Source organism: Lepus europaeus, chromosome 9, assembly GCF_033115175.1.
Source record: "Lepus europaeus isolate LE1 chromosome 9, mLepTim1.pri, whole genome shotgun sequence".
NCBI lineage: Eukaryota > Metazoa > Chordata > Mammalia > Lagomorpha > Leporidae > Lepus > Lepus europaeus.
The window spans coordinates 80,435,296-80,453,343 of record NC_084835.1 but is presented as its reverse complement, the minus strand read 5'-3'; the positions used below and the strand labels follow the sequence as shown (position 1 = coordinate 80,453,343).

General features: G+C 39.2%; 1 protein-coding gene across 1 annotated transcript in view; it reads right to left on the bottom strand.

The window, feature by feature from the left end:
• Positions 1 to 226: 226 nt before the first annotated feature.
• The window catches only part of MEP1B (meprin A subunit beta), a 34,455-nt gene continuing 16,633 nt past the window's right edge, over positions 227 to 18,048 (bottom strand). The window contains exons 8-15 of the mRNA XM_062200255.1: positions 15,098 to 15,316; positions 14,336 to 14,488; positions 10,976 to 11,191; positions 8,115 to 8,558; positions 6,572 to 6,751; positions 4,259 to 4,385; positions 3,081 to 3,285; positions 227 to 312 (exon numbers count right to left, since the gene is read on the bottom strand). Of these exons, the coding sequence (XP_062056239.1) occupies positions 298 to 312; positions 3,081 to 3,285; positions 4,259 to 4,385; positions 6,572 to 6,751; positions 8,115 to 8,558; positions 10,976 to 11,191; positions 14,336 to 14,488; positions 15,098 to 15,316 (1,559 nt within the window). The 3' untranslated portion in view covers positions 227 to 297. The remainder of the gene's footprint in view (positions 313 to 3,080; positions 3,286 to 4,258; positions 4,386 to 6,571; positions 6,752 to 8,114; positions 8,559 to 10,975; positions 11,192 to 14,335; positions 14,489 to 15,097; positions 15,317 to 18,048) is intronic.

Genomic DNA, 18,048 nt, shown 5'->3' with positions numbered 1-18,048 from the left:
GGAGAGAAGGATCAGTAGTTTGGAAAGCTGTCTCTAATTGTTGTGCTCTCTTTTATTGACAGCATTACCCTCCCAGTGGAGTCTGAATTGCTTCCTCTCATTAAAAAATACAAAAGAAACACAAGCAGCATTTCATCAAGTTGACTTTTACCAAAATGATGATTTATAGTCCATCCAACCATTGACAGAAAAGATTCATTTTTAGAAAAATGAGGTGGTTGTGATGTAACTGAGATGAAGTCCATGAAGAAGGATCTTCATATATTTCATTGGCTGGCTGTATTGTTGAGTTAATCTTCAAAAAGCATGTTGCTAAAAGGGAAAGAACAATTGATGACTTAATTTCTAAATTTAAAAACTGTCATTTAAATGAATCACAATGGAACAGTCTGATTTTTAAATGAGGTCCCCACCAACGGTCTCCTGGCCTCCCTCCCAGCTAGCAAGTGACTCCTGTTCCCAGTCTCCAAGAAGATACTCTGGCCTTTCAGACTCACATTAATCAAATGCTAAGACATCAGGGTGAGCACACACTTTGGTCTCATAAAAGTCAGTCTAAGTCTAATCTGAATCTGGAGGCTCTGTTATCAGTAAATTACTGTAAAAATGCCTAGGCTAAGGAAAACACAAGTTGATTCCTTGCACCTGGGGGTATCTTTCAATGACTCACAGGCAAAGCAGTTCTCTTGTATGTTATGGGGCGAGTGTGTGTGTATTTTCCACTTGATATCCTTTCCAAGTCCCTGAACATTCTGAAAGTCTCCCCCCCCCCCCACACCCTTATTGACTTAGCTCCCTTCTTTCTCTCCTCTCTCTCTCTCTCTCTCTCTAACCATTTTTCTTTCACTTATTCCAATTTTTACTTACAAAGTCAGAGCTCTTGTGAAGCTCTTACATTTCCAAGTTTCCAGGAGAATATTCTGGCTGTCCCATCAACCCAGATATCTGGTCCTTTCCTACCTGTCTATTTGCCCTATACCAATTGCTGGCTTATCCCTTCTGGTCTAGGAGACCAGGCCCACAGGTACAGTTTCCATTAAGTTGGCAATCCCCTATACAGGTTGACCTATTCTTTTCATTTTTTTTTTAATTTTTTTCTACATGCAGAAGTATGAAATAAGACCCCTAGCTTACACCTTACATAAAAATCCACTTAAAATGGATTCAAGACTTAAATTTATGACCTGATACCATCGAATTATTAGAGAATATTGGAGAAACCCTGCAGCTCATTGGCATAGGCAAAGAGTTCTTGAAAACGACCCCAAAGGCACAGGCAGTCAAAGCCAAAATTGACAAATGGGATTACATCAAGTTGAGAAGTTTCTGTACTGCAAAACAAATACTCAGCAAAGTGAAGAGGCAACTGACAGAATGGGAGAAATTATTTGCAAACTATGCAACTGATAAAGAATTAATAACCAGAATAGAAAAACAGATCAAGAAACTCCACAAGAATAAAACAAACAACCCAGTTAAGAAATGGGCCAAGGACTTAAACAGACATTTTTCAAAAGAGGAAATCCAAATGGTCAACACTAGTCATCAGGGCAATGCAAATCAAAACCACAATGAGGTTTTACCTCTTCCCCATTAGAATGGCTTACAAATGTGTGTGAGGATACAGGGACAAAGGTACCCTGATCCACTGTTGGTGGCAATGTAAACTAGTACAACCACTGTGGAAGACAGTATGGAGATACCTCATAAATCTGAATATAAACCTACCTTATGATCCAGCCATCCTACTCCTGGAAACTTACCCGAGGGATATGACATCAGCATGTGAAAGAGTTATCTGTACCCCCATGTTTTTGTTTATTGCAGCTCAATTTACAACAGATAAGATATGGAATCAACCCAAATGCCCATCAACCAAAGACTGGATAAAGAACTTATGGGATATGTACACCATGTAATACTACAAAGCAGTAAAAAAATGAAATCTTGTTGTTTGCAACAAAATTTATGAAACCGTACACATCATACTTAGTGAAATAAACCAGTCTCAAAGGAACAAATACCATATGTTCTCCCTGGTCTGTGATAACTATAAAAAGATAATATAAAACTATATTATCTTCCTGGTTCTCCCTGGTCTGTGATAACTATAAAAAGATAATCTATAGAAGTCAAATTGACACTTTGTGATGCAATGACTTTGAACAGCCCTTGTCTCGACTGTTGTGGAAGAGTTGTGTTTTTTTTTTTTTTTTTCATACTATTTGTTGAACTCTTTACTTAGTATAGAGTTAATCCTATGTGTATAAAGTTAATTGAAAATAGATCTTACTAAAAAATAAGAATGGGAATAGGTGAGGGAGGAAGAAGAGGGGTGGGAATGCAGGTAGGAGGGTGGGTACAGGGGAAGAATCACTATGTTTCTAAAGTTATACTTATGAAATGCCTGAAATTTCTAGTCCTTAAATAAAAGATTTCTGGGGAAAAAATTAGTCTGCTATAGATTCATTAAATCGCAAATCCTTCCTGCAGTTTCTTTGGCAGGGCCAGACCAAATTATTTTACCTACCTCAAATGACCCACGTGCTAGACTTGCCTGCTCCTGCTAACCCTGTATTTGGAAATCTTGCCTTAGAGTAACTCCACATGAAACCACAAGTAGTTAGAACTTTCTTTAATAGAAAATTTCTCCAAACACATTTGTATCCCTTTCCTACAGGTCTGACCTCAGCCACCTCTCTAAGACATTTAGAGCAAAGCACTTATAGGCCACCTCTCCTCTGCATTGAGAGGGTTGGGAATTGCTGGAAAAATCAATTGTGCTTTTCAGGAAGGCCAAAGACTACCCACATTCCAGAAATAAAGCACATAACTATATACAATTTGGGATTTGGTTCCAAGAGGATTATGAACTGCTCCAGGAAAACTCCATGGGCCCCAGTTTCAGAATCACTGATTTGTGCTGCAGACAACAGGAAATAATAGTCACAAATCAGTTCCAGTGTAGGAAACAAAAAGATGAAGATAGGGGCGAAAAACTATATCAAAAAAAGTCCTAATTATTCTCCATATGATTTTATCAATAGGTTTTGAATAATCAAGTATCAGAATCAACTTACAGTTTCCAGAGTCATAGCTGTTGTGTTAGAACTCGTCTTCTTACGATATTTCCTCCTGGTACAGTAGACACTGACAAGAGTGACTATTAGCATTGCTGCAAACACAGCAGCAGTAGAAGAAGTAGCAATGACAACGGTGTCTCGGGTTGAACCTCTCTTTTCACATCTTTCTCCCATGTACCACCAATCCTTCCCTGATGGACACCTACACGTTGAGAACATGACTCAGTTATGAGTTGACCTAACTTTGGAAATCATTAGCACTAAAAGTGTTGATTATCTTTAGTCTATTTGATCACCAATAAGTCATTGACACACAGAACTATTTCACTCACTCTGGACCAGAGGGAGACTGTTAGACTGGCACCAGGAGGCCATCAGGTGAAACAGAAAGGAAAAATAGAATGAATCCTAATCTAACTCCAGAATAGCAGCTCCAAGGTAGAAAAGGGAAGAAGCAAAGGTAAAAGAGAAAGTTTAGTTCTCCATTTTCTGGCTTTACACATTGGCCAAGATCTTCTCAGAACTTGTATCTTCATGTAAAAAATGGGTCAGTCACACTTAAAAATCCCGACTATTATGATGATCTAATCATATCTGTAACTCATAAGGACTTTTCCTGGCAATTGGAATGAATGTGCTATTTTTTCATAAATAAGTTCATTGGACTTGTGGTTATCCAATGTGTCGAATGAAGAGCAAAAAATTAAATAATTTATGAATGGCTCTGAGATGAGAATCCACTGATGTCATTCATATGAATTATCAATATTTAGTCCTACCTTATGGGAATAAAACTTTTAAAAATTTTATTTTATTTATTTTAAAGGTAGAGTAATAGAGAGAGGGAATGAGACAGAGATCTTCCATCCACTGGTTCACTCCCCAAATGGCTGCAATGGTTGGGGCTGGGATAGGTTGAAGCCATTAGCCCTGTACTTCAACCTGGTCTCCAACATGGTTGGCAGGAGCCCAAGTAATTGGGCTATCTTCTGCTACATTCCTAGGGGCATCAGCAGAGAACTGGATTGGAAGTGAAGCGATCAGGACTCCGACCAGCACTCCAACATGGGATGCCAGCATTGCATGTAGTGGCTCAACCAGCTGCACCACAACGCTGTCCCCAGGAATAAAACTTCTAACAAGAGAGGGGAGCTTGCTTCTAAGTGACCACTTACCTGCACTCAGCTTTACCATCTCTGACAGAGCAGATGCCGTCATTCTCACATGTGATTTCTGAGCAGAGGTCATCAGCGCTAGAGGTTGGAACTGGCTGATTTTGTGTGGAATTGAGATGAGAGATGTCTAAGAACGGGAAGAAAAGAGCATGGATGGAAATGAGCCTTTGCTTCAGCAATCATTTGATTTTTAAGTTCGAAAATAAAAGATGTTTGGGTTTCAGGCGTGTAAGAAATTCAGTTAACCTTAAAACTTAGTCTTGCAGCATTCGTAGGCAATGAAATTTCAAGAAGTAGGCAAAGGGAAACAAGCCTGCTGGGGCTAGAACTTAACCACACACTTCCTGAGCTGTTGGAGTTCTCAGGGGCATAAGCTCCTGACATCAAAGAAAACTAAAGCTCAGAAGTATAAAGTAGTTAGGGGTCTTGCTAAAGGTCATGGGTCTCTTGCCTAGTGGAGCAAGTTGGAGATTCCAAGGAAGACACCCAGCGTCTTGCCAAGTATGATGCTTAAACAGTTTTTTTGTTGCTTCTGATCAAAATAGAATCAAAGAAAGTTAATGAATATGTGACGTTTTCCCTGTTACATAAAATGTTTTCTCTCTTATTTTCAAGAGAAATGAAGCCAGTATACAGAAGAGCAGTTACGTTTATTGCAGTACAATTCCCAATAGTCAAGAAATGGACTCCTTCTAGGTGTCTGTCAGCTGAGGAATGGATAAAATGTGGTTTATATGTGTATACACAGTGAAATATTACCCATCCATAAAAAATGAAATCCTGTCATTTGTGACAACATGGATGGACCTAAGGGATGTCAGGCTAAATGAAGTAAACTGGGCACAGAATGACAAAGTCCACATGACTTCACTCATATGTGAATCTAGAAAAGTTGATCTCATAGAAGCAGAGAGTAGAAGAGTGGTTACCAGAGGTTGGAGAGAATGGAGGAGAGGGAAAGATGGAGAAACACTGGTGAACAGGGAGAAAGTTACAGTTAGATAAGAGAAAGCAGTTTTGGTGTTCCTGTGCACAGTAGGGTGACCACAGATACAGACACGATATTATATATTTCAAAAAGTTAAAAGAAAGAATCTTAAATGTTCTCATCACAAAGAAATGATAAATGTTTGAGGAAATGAATTTGCTTATCCTGATTGGTATGTGTATTAAAACATCATATGGTAATCCATAAAAATTTCCAATTGGATGTGTCAATTAAAAAATACAAAAATAAATAAATAAATGTTTTTTCTCTTGACTGAAGTTATTCCTGAATGTGTTTTCCAAGAAGTGTAATCTAGATTTATTGTAATGGACACTGAAATAAAGCTTTCATGATTTTTAATTGTTACACTTTTCATCACAAAGAAGATTCTGATTCCATAAAATACAACTGGGTCTCTAAGAGTAAATGAGCGAAAATCCTACTACATACAATATGGAAGCGAGCAGAATTCTAGAAAATATGCTTATTTGCTGCCACGGATAAGAAATTACAAAAAGTGATAGAATAGATTCATATTATTACTGCCTATATTTATGTATAAATGTGTGTGTATGTACGTGTATTTGCATGTATGTCTGTATATGTGTGTATTTCTGAAACAGATTATAAGACAGTCCATTTCCAGGTTAATTTCATGGCTTGTGAGATATTTTTATTTCTGTAATCCTGGAGTATAATCCTAGGGAGGAACAGCTGCATTTTAACTTATTTCTAAGTAGAGTTTCCTATCTCAAGTGTTCTACCACTGTTCCACATCTAAGTAATTAAATTATTTATCCTAGGACTCTCACTGCTTTAAATTAAATTATTTTCATATTGTTAATGCTTCATACCAAAAGAAAATTAATTTATGTCCATTTTCTCCTACATCTCTACATGATATATATAATAATGAAGCCCAGAACACAGTGAATAATTAATGACTATAATAATAATGATGCCAGTGCCACAGATCACTAGGCTAATCCTCTGCCTGTGGCGCTGGCACCCCAGGTTCGAGTCCCGGTCGGGGCGCCAGATTCTGTCCCGGTTGCTCCTGTTCCAGTCCAGCTCTCTGCTAGGGCCCAGAAGTGCAGTGGAGGATGGCCCAAGTGCTTGGGCCCTGCACCCGTATGGGAGACCAGGAGGAAGCACCTGGCTCCTGGGTTCGGATTGGTGCAGTGTGCCAGCTGTAGCAGCCATTTGGGGGGTGAACCAATGGAAAAGGAAGACCTTTCTCTCTGTCTCTCTCTCTCTCACTGTCTAACTTTGCCTGTCCAAAAAAAAAAAAAAAAAAATTTGACAAACTTTTTTTCTTGACATACCTTCTACCGTCAGTAGGATAAAAGCATCATCTCCTTTTATAAAATCTCTGCTTCTCAGCCTCTCATAGGTTATAAAGGCACTGGTTCCATATCCTCTACCTCTGCTATATTCTGTTCCATTAGGGAAAACCACCACTTGTCCCACTCTGGAAGGCCTGTCCCACAAATAGTTTCCATCATCTGAAAAAGCAATTTATATTAATGGACCATGTTTAGCATCATCATAGCATTTGGTGGCAGGAAAGAACAGGTGATGTGAAGGATAGAGCTCAAAATAATTAAGTAATGCTATTGACTTGTGATATATCCCCTGTAAACTACGGAAGATTGGTCATTTCAACTGTCCAAAGGAAATGAAATTGCCTTGCAGGGAGGGGCACACTCTGGTACATAAGTGAAGAGGTACTCACACTTTCCTAAGTTTCCAAGGAGGGATATATTACATCTGTACTTACTGGCCAGTATAAAAACACTCCTGACTATTAGAACTTTTCCTTAGTGACTTCTGAGTTACAGATAGTCCTTTTAACTGAGTTAAAGCAACGCATTGATGAGAGACTATTTAATATTAACGGAACAATTTATCTCATTAACTGAATTATTAATATTACAAAATCAAGTTGTTCAAGAGTAGAAGACAACAAGAAGCATGAATTCTGGGAAAAGGTGATAACCTATTCAACTCTGAACCATTTTCAATGTCATTCAAGAAGAAACATTTTGGGAAAAAATGTGAAGAAGTTCTGTTTGTCAAATCCCTACTATTCCCATTGTTATTATTATATTTTTCCTATCAGATTGTTATTTTTCTTTATCAACTTTCTCATATATAGAATTCATTTTGGCATGCTAGTCAATATGCCATAACTTCACTTTTTTCCTTTATTAGGTTCACATAGATAAAGATTATTGAAATTAGAAGTATGACCATTGCTTTCTGAAACTTTCCTTTTGAGACTAGAGGGTCAGGGCATGATGTCATTATTTGCAAGTCCTCTAGGGTTCTTCAATAAAAGGTTGTAATCCATTCCCACACCCTTCCCAATAACACTCCAGTGCACCTGCCCAACATCTTCCTTGTGGTCAAATATCACCACCATTCCAATAACTGATTGTTTTCAACAATCCCAGCATATGAACAAGGCAGTATGCATGAGAACTCAAGATCTTAAGCTTCCATACTGACCAGCACTAGTTCTCATAATAAATCTATAGGATTACTATTACAACTAAGAACACTGGGGTTCCAAAAGATTTTTTTTCAAGGTCATCTTGAACCTAGGCATGTCAGACTAGACTCAACTCTCCTGGAAGAACACTAGGAATTCAAGGATCATCATCAATGCCTAAAAATACTGTCAATATCTTTCTTATTTTCAGAGACTCTGTCCTTAATCATTGAAACCTTTCCCCTAAATATTTTCTATGTTTGGGATTCAGAGTTCAAAATTTCCTAGGTAATTGTGCAACCTTTGTTCCCAAATAATCTGATCCTCCTAGAGCAATGGTTATATCTGAGCAGTAAAGAAAATGAGTCACGAACCGGTGGTCATAAATGGATCTGTAGTTATACTCCGCTGGTTGGACATACGCTGTTGAATATCAGGATTTTGATCCAAAAGTGTCATTGTGGCTTGCTGCCAAGGACATGGCCACTGTAATTGATCATCATTGGCTCCAGAGATCAAGTGGAAATATATCCCTACATTAGTCGTAGATTCTAAATTTAAGTAAATTTGATAGGCATAACCTTTAGGAGAATAAAATGGAGGGCTATACAGACTTCCATTTGGGCTGCCAATGAACTGTGTGAAATTCCTTATATGCCATATGTTATGAGGACATCGTGTTTCTGAAAGATTGATGTCATCAATAGACAGACCACCCAATGATGCACCAGAGCCTCTGCGTCCTTCAAACACCACTCTAAATGTGTTGGCCACATTCAATGTTACATGGTAAAGTTGCCAGCTCCCAACTGGTATTTCTGCAAAAGAGTTATCATGTTAGTTCAAAGAAGACAAAATACTATGAATTATGTGCAAATCAACATTAGAGTTCTAACCTTGGTGGACAAATGATCACCCAAGGGCTACTGAGTCCTACAGGTCAGAGGTACGGTTTTCTCCCTCTTTTGGCTAAGGTTCACTTACTTCAAAGTATTTCTTTCTGCTCAGACTGGTCTCTAGATTATCTGAATTCTTTCCTAGTTGTTTCTCAGAGAGGTCACCTTTTCCCAGAAATATGTGAGCAAACAACAGTTTAACTCTTGAAGACTCTACGTCCTGCTTATGAGCTACCAACCATCCTATATTAGTTAAAAGTCAAGCAAACCCAATATTGTAACTCCTATACCCAAGATTCCTGTGATGCTCCACCAAATCTTCATGAGCATTTTTATAGTTTGACTGGAATACATTCCTCACATGTAAAATATCAATTAACTTTTTGGCATTATTAAACAAGAACCCACCAAACTCTAGAAAGCCCATATCCTATAATGTATTTCTTAGATCATTTACCAGGGACTCAACATCACAAGTATTTATCTGATATTTGGTACCACTTCCATTATTCCAATCTACACTTCTTCTTTAACCAATATCTCAATTCATTCAACTCAAAAGTTCTCATGGGATGCCACCTTTTTTTTTTTTTATCACATACTAAAGTAAGCAGTACACTAAAAATCTTCAGAAGCCTCTAGGTAAACAATATCTGAGGAATTCATGTCAAGCTAGTTGTTAATGCAATGATTTAAAACTTAAATATATCAGCACTTAATGCAAAACAAAATTGGTTGAAAATAATAAGAAATTTCCAACTTATGGAAAATGCTATTATCTATGTACAGGTTCTAGACTGAACAAGAACCTTGCATGAGAGCTTCTACCCAGTTACTATCAGTACAATCAGTTTAAGTCCTGAACTCCTAAGAAAGTTCCTCAAGTGCCTTTTATATTGTTGCCTATTAAGAATAGACTACAGATTACTCAAGGAAAGATCCCTCTTCTAAGTCTGCACAATGATAAATAAGTATATTACTTTTATATTAATATACATTTGAATACACAATAATATAATGTTTGTATTACTATATATGACTTATTTATAGGGCTTCTATATATAACACTCATATTTGATACATAATGTATATCAAATATAATAGTATATTATATAGGATTTCCTATAAAACAGATACACAGCATGTGTATAGTGTTAGTGAGATGAAGAACCTTATTGTTCACAGGTATTCACAAACAAAAATATTAGATTTTTTTCTCATTGTTAAACAGAGGGAAAATGGCATGAGGTATTGCATATTATGGATCCATTTTTAATATTTTATAATAGATTTTACTCAGTTCATTCAACCAGAAAGGTCAATATGTGGAAGAGGCAATAGTCTATTTACTAGCCCACACCTCCCCACTTGTTCACCATGTGCTGTAGTAGGTGACCATCATGGTCTACCTCTTTGACATGAAATTGGTATGAAAGATGGGTGACCACTCTCCACTCAAGAATCACTACACAGTTTTATTTAACTCAAATCATAATGATCATAATCCTTCACTTGTATTTATTTTTTTAGTTGGAAATTAAAAGAACAGTCCCTTTTCCAGTCTGAGGAGATACTAAGAGGTAAGCTTGTAAAACAGACGAAGGACCTGCCTATATGGACAAAACCATTTGGGATAAAATAAGAGGTCCCCAATAATGTTCAGGGACAGGCCTAGTACTATTAGTTCCTCTGTTCTCTGCTACATAATGGAGCTACATTGAGCCAGAAACTCTGCTGATTTTGTCTAAGCCAGTTCACAGTGTGTTTTGATTATGTGACAAAGTGAACTCCATGAGACCTGAGATTGAGTTCCAGTTTCTTAAGCAACTGTCAGATAGCACAGCCTACAAAGACTCCTCATTTGTGTTCCATGGCATAGTAATGATTTAGTGGTCCAAATCTCATTGTAAGTTGTTGTATTTAAAAAAAAAAAAAAAAAAAAAGCTGAGAACACCTCATTCTGAACTTGAACAGTAAGAATCTTGATCGTGGGGCCAGCATAGCCAGTTAAGCCATCATTTGCAGTGCCAGCATCCCATATGGGCACTGGTTCCAGTCCTGGATGCTCCACCTCAGATCCAGCTCCCAGATAATGTACCTAGAAAAGCAGTGGAGGGTGGCCCAAGTGCCATGGGAGACCCGGAAGAAGCTCCTGGCTCCTGGCTTCAGCCTGGCCCAGCCCAGATGGTTGCAGCCATTTGGGATTGAAGACCTCTCTCTTTCTGTCTCTCCCTCCCTCTCTCTCTCTCTCTCTCTCTCTCTCTCTCTCTCTCTAACCCTGCCTTTAAAATAAAGAAAATAAATCTTTTTTTTAAAAAAAAGGAACATTGATCTTGTACCTTTCAGTTCTTCCACAAGGGTTAAACTACCATCCACATTGCCTGCAGAATATTCCCTGACGTAGATGTTCAGTTGGTCATCTTCACTTCCACTGTTATATAAAAAGAATTGCAAGCACTGAAATCCTCTTTTTGGGTACAGTGTTCTACTTTCCAGCCTTGCTGTGGCCCCCACATTTACAGAGCTACTGTCGAAATGCATGAAGAAACCAAAACCTGTTCAGAGGGCAAAAGCAGAATTGAGAGGAAATAGATACTGGGTACAGCAATGTGTGTTTGTAATGGCAGTGGGAAATTCTTTACATAAAGTATAACTAGCATCAAGATATAAATCACAAGGTAGAAAGTACAGAAGCCTAAGCTACATGTCTGGTACTTGGAAAAGCTAGCTGGTTGACATATGGAATAAAATTGAACTTCTCCATCATTCAGAAATTGTTTACTTACAGTAGTCAGAGTTTTCAGGTGCACGCTGATTTTTGCTTACCTTGATTTCTATGAGCTGTAAAAACAGAGCAAGCTTAAGCATCAATTGCTAATTGAAAAAAAAATTCCAGGGGCGAGCCTTTAACACAGTGGTTAACATGCCAGTTGGAATGCAATTGGAGTGACTGAATTCAGTTCCAAGCTTCAGTCCTCATTCCAACCTACCACCAATACAGATCCTGGAAGGCAGCAGATGATGGTTCAAGAAGTGGAGTCTCTGCCACCATGTAGAACTATATTGAGTTCCTGCCCCCTAGCTCCAGACCCAGCCCAGCCCCCCAGCCATTACAGGCACTGGGGCAGTGAACTGGTGGATAGGAACTCTCCTCTGTTTGTCTCTGTTTCCCTCTATCTCTTTCTGTCTCTGTGTGTCTCTGCCTCTTAAATAAATCCAGTGTGAGATTTCAGGTTATGCCTAAACAGCAGGACAAAAAAGGAGACTCTGCAAGGAACAGTTTTTAAATTTTCTCAATCCTGGTCCAGCTCCCAGCAGAAATAGCTCCCACTTGCAAATGCTAGAGTATTGATCTCTCTCCATAAGTATGAAAACGGAAATGGAAATTAATTCAGAAGGAGGGTGTGAAACTTTCTTAGGTGTAGAGTTATACATATAAGTAAAGGTGAAGCTGTAAGTATTTCTAGAGAAGTAAACATCCTTTGTGAAGGCAGGAGAAAAAGCTCAGACAGGAAACTAGGGCCTTTGCTGCCATGCCCATTGCTGAATATTTTTTATTTTTATTTATTTGAAAGGCAGAGAGACAGAGATAAGCAGAGAGATCATCCATAAGTTGGTTCACCCTCCAAATGCCTGCAACAGCTAGGGCAGGGCCAGGCCAAACCCAGGAACCCAAAACTCAATTCACATCTCCCACATGGGTAGCAGGAACTCAAGTACTTGAGCCATCACATGCTGCCTCCCAGGAAGCACATTAGCAAGAAGCTAGAATTGGAAGTGGAGCCAACACTTGAACCCAGAGACTGATATGTGATGTGGGAGCTCCAAACAGCATCTTAATGTACCAAATGGCTACTCCCTGCCAATTTTTAAAACAATTTCTAAGTTGTTTTTGCATTAAACTGCCAAAAAGAAAAGTAACTCAATATTCAGTAGATATTGGAAGACTAGCATTATGGTGTAGCAGGTTAAGCTACTGCATGCTACTCTGCCATCCCATGTCAGAGGGCTGGCTCAAGTCCTGGCTGGTCTGCTTCCAATCTTGCTTCTTCCTAATATACCTGGGAAGGTAGCTAATGATGGCCCAAATACATGCCCCTGCCACCCACTTGGGAGACCAGAATGGAGTTCCTGGCTCCTGGTTTCCCTTTTTTTTTTTTTTTTTTAATATTTATTTATTTATTTGAAAGGCAGAGTTACAGACAGGCAGAGGCAGAGGAAGAGTTCTTCCATCTGCCGGTTCACTCCCCAGGTGGCTGCAACAGATAGAGCTGAGCCGATCGGAAGCCAGCAGCCAGGAGCTTCTTCCAGGTCTCCCATGTGAGTACAGGGGATCAAGGCCTAGGGCCATCTTCTACTGCTTTCTCAGGCAATAGCAGAGAGCTGGATTGAAAGTGTAGCAGCCAGAACTGGAACCAGCATCCATATGGGATGGCCGCACTGCAGGTGGCAGCTTCACCTGCTTTGCCACAGGGCAGGCCCCTCCTGGTTTTTCTTTGGCCCAACTCTGGCCATTGTGGCCATTTGGGGAGTGAACTGGTGAATGAAAGATCTTTCCCTCCCTCTCTCTGTGTTACTCTCCTTTTCAAAATAATAATAATAAAAAAGTACAGCAACAACCAGGTAAGGTCCACATTTTAATATCAAAATTATATTCATTAGATTGGGAATAACTGGAATGGTAATTTCAAAGGTTCTTCCCATTCTTTGCTTCCTTTATTTGGAAACTCAAACTTTTAAATCACCTCTAAAGGAAGGCAGAACTAGCAATTCTGAGTTCTGAGTTCTTTATTCTTCAAATTTCTTTATTCAATTTTAAATATTTTTTTAAAATTTCTACCTTAAGCAGGTGCTATGATTTCAATAGATTCCCCTAAAGTTCCTGTGTTGGAAACTAAACCTCCAAATTCATATGCTAATGGTATTTGGAGGTGGGGCCTTTGGGAGGTGATCAGGATTAGATGAAGTCTCTACCCTTCAAATAAAAGAAAAAAATTTAAAAATTTTAATGAAAATAAAATGTTTGTAAACAGAAAGACTAATAAATATGCATATGCATTGAAACATGAAAATGAAAGCAAAAGCACATTTTAATTATCAAAGACCTCAACCCCCAAGTGGATCATTTGAACTATCAAGCCTTTATATACATGCCATCAGAAATGAGGAAATAAAATCTGATATTGTAGCCAAAGGACTACTTAATTCAAGACAAAATTAAAATGAGAAATGGTATTCACCTGAAGAAAATTAAATAAACTGTGCTTCCTACCTTCATTTTATCTATTTTTGTAACAGGAACATGTAATCACAGTCAACTACAATTCTGACACTGAATAATATAAAGTCTAGAGCTGTCCATTGGGAGGACATTGTATTCTGTAAGCTACTAGAAAACACCGCTACCCGTGAGCTAAAAGTCCTTCCAGGAGGTACTGTCCTCTCATGCTGTGGTCAAGAACTGACAGAGGCATCACAGAGCCCTGCTCTGACATGTAGAAAGAAACAAACTGAGAAAGTAAAAGCAAAGAAATGAACTATGTTCTTCTAAGGCACAAGGCCTATTCCCTTAGTAGCAATCTAATGGGTGATTGGCAAGAATTCTGGTAGAAATTAGAGATAAAATCCCTATCTTTCATAATGAGAGAAAAGGCTCGAGGCACTAAGTGAGAAATCTAGAATTACATCACTCCTGTTACCTTCACACTGGCCCATGTTGGAATGATCGGTCTCTGGCCCCCCAGAAGCCCGAGAAACACGTTGCCAGTCAGCAGCATCTCCTGAACCTTGGATCATGCCACACACATTTTCCAGTTCAAAGTTGCACGAGTCCATAAAACTCAGGGAAGAAGCTACAAAAGGCAGAAAACAATTATTGATACTCATACAGCATTATCTGCACGATAACAGTGAGTGTGTCACAGGAGTAATAGGACAAGCCAGGATGGTGCTAAAGGTGATGATAGCGTCAACACCCCTCCTTGTTTGCAAAGGCTAACCTAGAGATGAGTAACTGTGGATCTGAATAAACTGCCCACCCCAAGTCTATTTTTAATTGTCTATTTCTGTAAGTCTGCACTCCCCTAGTAATCTAAATCATTAAGCCACAATCCAGATTATTTGATCCCATTTATATTAAACTATAGATCACATTTTAGCTGAAAAGAAGTTTGGGTATCAAGTTGATGTAATTCTGCATTAGTAACAACTTTGAAAACCTGCCTGGGGCATATTCTTATAAGGCTTAAGTTGTTTTTACATCACAAAGCCAGACCTTGTGAAAAGAAAGGTAAACTTCCAACTTGCAATTGGAATCTAGGTGCTATTCTAGTTCAGTTTTTTTTTTTTTTTTCCTGGATATCAAAATTCTATAATCTCAGAAAACCCCAAATGGCACAGATCATCATTTTTCCTACATAGTGGAGGCAAATCAAAGTCATTTCAAAGAACCTGTCACATACTGCAGTTATACAATCGATTCAGCTTTAAGAGGTCATAGTCGCTGAAGTCCATTCGTTGGCCAATCACATCCTCAAAGTCTGAGATCCTTGTTACAATGGTTGGCTCTGTTCCATTCTGGAATGCAGTTTTACTGTAGTGCATTACTGAAGTGTAATCATAGGGGACATTCAGAGAATCTGATTCTTCGTCATCATAGATGTTAAAATTGTGTTCTCTGCCTAAATAATACATTAAAAAATCCAATTACTTGATGTACACAAAATTCAATTTCTCTTATTCAAAATGCTGTTTACTTAGAAATGGAGAATATAATAAGCTTGAGCAACCTTCGCTATAACTGATCTGCTATATTTCAAATGTTTTGTATACTTGTATTTTAGAATATAATACCCAAGCTTAGAATTGCAATGCCAGCAATCACATTGAACACATTTAAGGTTCCATTACAGCCCAAAGTTCATACATTAGCATTTGGTCTAAGGCTCTAAGAACTGCTAACAAGAAGGAGAAATCTAAAAATGTGATTGAGGGGCAGGCATTTGGCCTAGTGGTTAAGACCGGCATCCCATATCTGAGTACCTAGGTTGGAGTCCTGGCTTCACTCCCAATTCCAGCTTTTTTTTTTAAGATTTATTTTTTTATTAATTTGAAAGGCAGCAGTACAGAAAGAGGAGGCAGAGAGAGAGAGAGAGAGAATCTTCCATCCACTGGTTCACTCCCCAAATGCCCACAAGGGCCAGGGTTGGGCCAGGCCCAGAGCTTCTTCCAGGTTTCCCACGTGGATGCAGGGGCCTAAGCACTTCTGCTGCTTTCCCAGGTGCATCAGCAGGGAGCTGGATCAGAAGTGGAGCAGCTGGGTCTCGAACTGGCACTCATATGGGATGCCAGCATTGCCGGCGAAGGCTTAACCTGCTACTCCACAACACTGCCCCCCACCCCCATTCCAGATTCTTGGTGAAGCACACCCTCTGAGGCAACAATGATAGCTCATGTAATTGGGATCCTGCCACACCCCTAGGATACTGAATTGAGTTCCCAGGGCCTGTCTTCAGAGCCATTGCAGACATCTGGGGAATGAACCAGCAGAGAAGATCTCTCTCTCTCTTTCTGTGTGTTTGTGTCCTTCTTTCTCTCTCTCTCTCTCTCTCTCTCTCTCTCTCTCTCTCTCTCTCCATCTTTCTCTCTGCCTCTTAATTAGCAGAAATACATTTCTAAAAAGTGCAGTTGAGAATAGTCAGGTTCACTGGCCAGAGATGATAGAAGATTGGGGGCATCCACAGCTGATAGAGATAAAAATCAGAGGATGCTGGGAGGGTAGTGAGATGGGACCTGGTAATGACCACATAGAGCAGGAGGCATTGGAAAGGAGTGACATAATCAGGGCTTTTATGGTTATTGGAGTGGGTGTACTTAAAGCATGGTGACTGTTATATGATAATGTATTGTATATTTCTAAGTTGGTGAGTGAGTAAATTTTAAATATCATCACAAAAAATGGTAAGTAAGGTGCTGGATATATGTAAACTAGCTTGTTTTAATAATTTCTTATTATGTACTTATATCAAGACATTATATTGTATCCTATAAATATATGCAATTATGATTTATTAATTTAAAAATAACTTTTTTAAAATAAAAATGAATGCATTTAGAGAAGATACCAGAATTCTTAGCACCTTACTAATGAGAAACCTGAGAAGGGGCAACATTGTGAACACCATGAGATGGATCTGATCTCCAAATCACACATATTATCAAATGTGGACAGGAGTTTCTACCAAAAATAAGACTTTGGGAATCCTAAAGAGTAAGGTTGTGGATGAAAGCCAAACACTTCTTTTGCTCTGGAGATCTGTTAGTTTGCTGCTATACAGCGTATAAATATAAGTTGAATTTCCTTAACCTAGGGTTTCCCAAGCTAAATTGACCACAGATTCCTGCTCACATAGCACCCATGAACAAGCCTTGGGACAGCACACCACAGGACGTGCTATGAGAAACCAAAATTCAGTTTCTAAGATCATATGCTGTTCAAAAGTATGGTACTAGGGTTCTGGGAAGCTAGTACCCCACGAACTTTAAGGCACTTCAACTCATTGAATTAGAGCTAAATGAAGTGGGACACTGAAACATCCGAATTTATCAAGCATTAACAGGTGGCCCAAATGGCAGAAGAGGATACACGATTAGAAACTCAGCCTTTAAAAATGTAAAAAAAAAAAAAAAGTATCCCACATCTGAGGGTCTGGTTCAGGTCCTAGCTCTTCTATTTCCCATCCAGCTTCCTCTACCATGCACCCTGGGAGGCCGCAGGTGAAGGCTCAAGCACTTGGGTCCCTGACACCCATGTAGCAGACCCGGCCTGGCCCAGACCTAGCTGTTGTGGGCACCTGGGCATTGAACAAGCAGATAGAAGCTCTTTCTTGCCATGTCTCTGTCTCTTTGCTTTGCTTTTCTTTTTTCTTTTCTTTTTTTTTCTTTTTTTTGACAGACAGAGTTAGTGAGAGAGAGAGAGACAGAGAGAAAGGTCTTCCTTCCATTGGTTCACTCCCCAAATGGCCGCTACAGCCGATGCGCTATGCCAATCCGAAGCCAGGAGCCAGGTGCTTCCTCCTGGTCTCCCATGCGGGTACAGGGCCCAAGGACCTGGACCATCCTCCACTGCCCTCCCGGGACACAGCAGAGAGCTGGACTGGAAGAGGAGCAACCGAGACAGAATCCAGCGCCCCAACCAGGACTACACCCTGGAGTGCCAGCACCGCAGGCGGAGGATTAGCCTAGTGAGCTGCGACGCCAGCCATGTATCTTTGCTTTTCAATATGAATGCCTTAGCATTCATATCTCAAGAAAAAAAAACAAAAATACACTTGTTAAAGTTATCACTATTGAGCAATTCACCAAACAATATATTGCTTATCTTGAGTTAGTCCCGTCATTTATATTTAATATT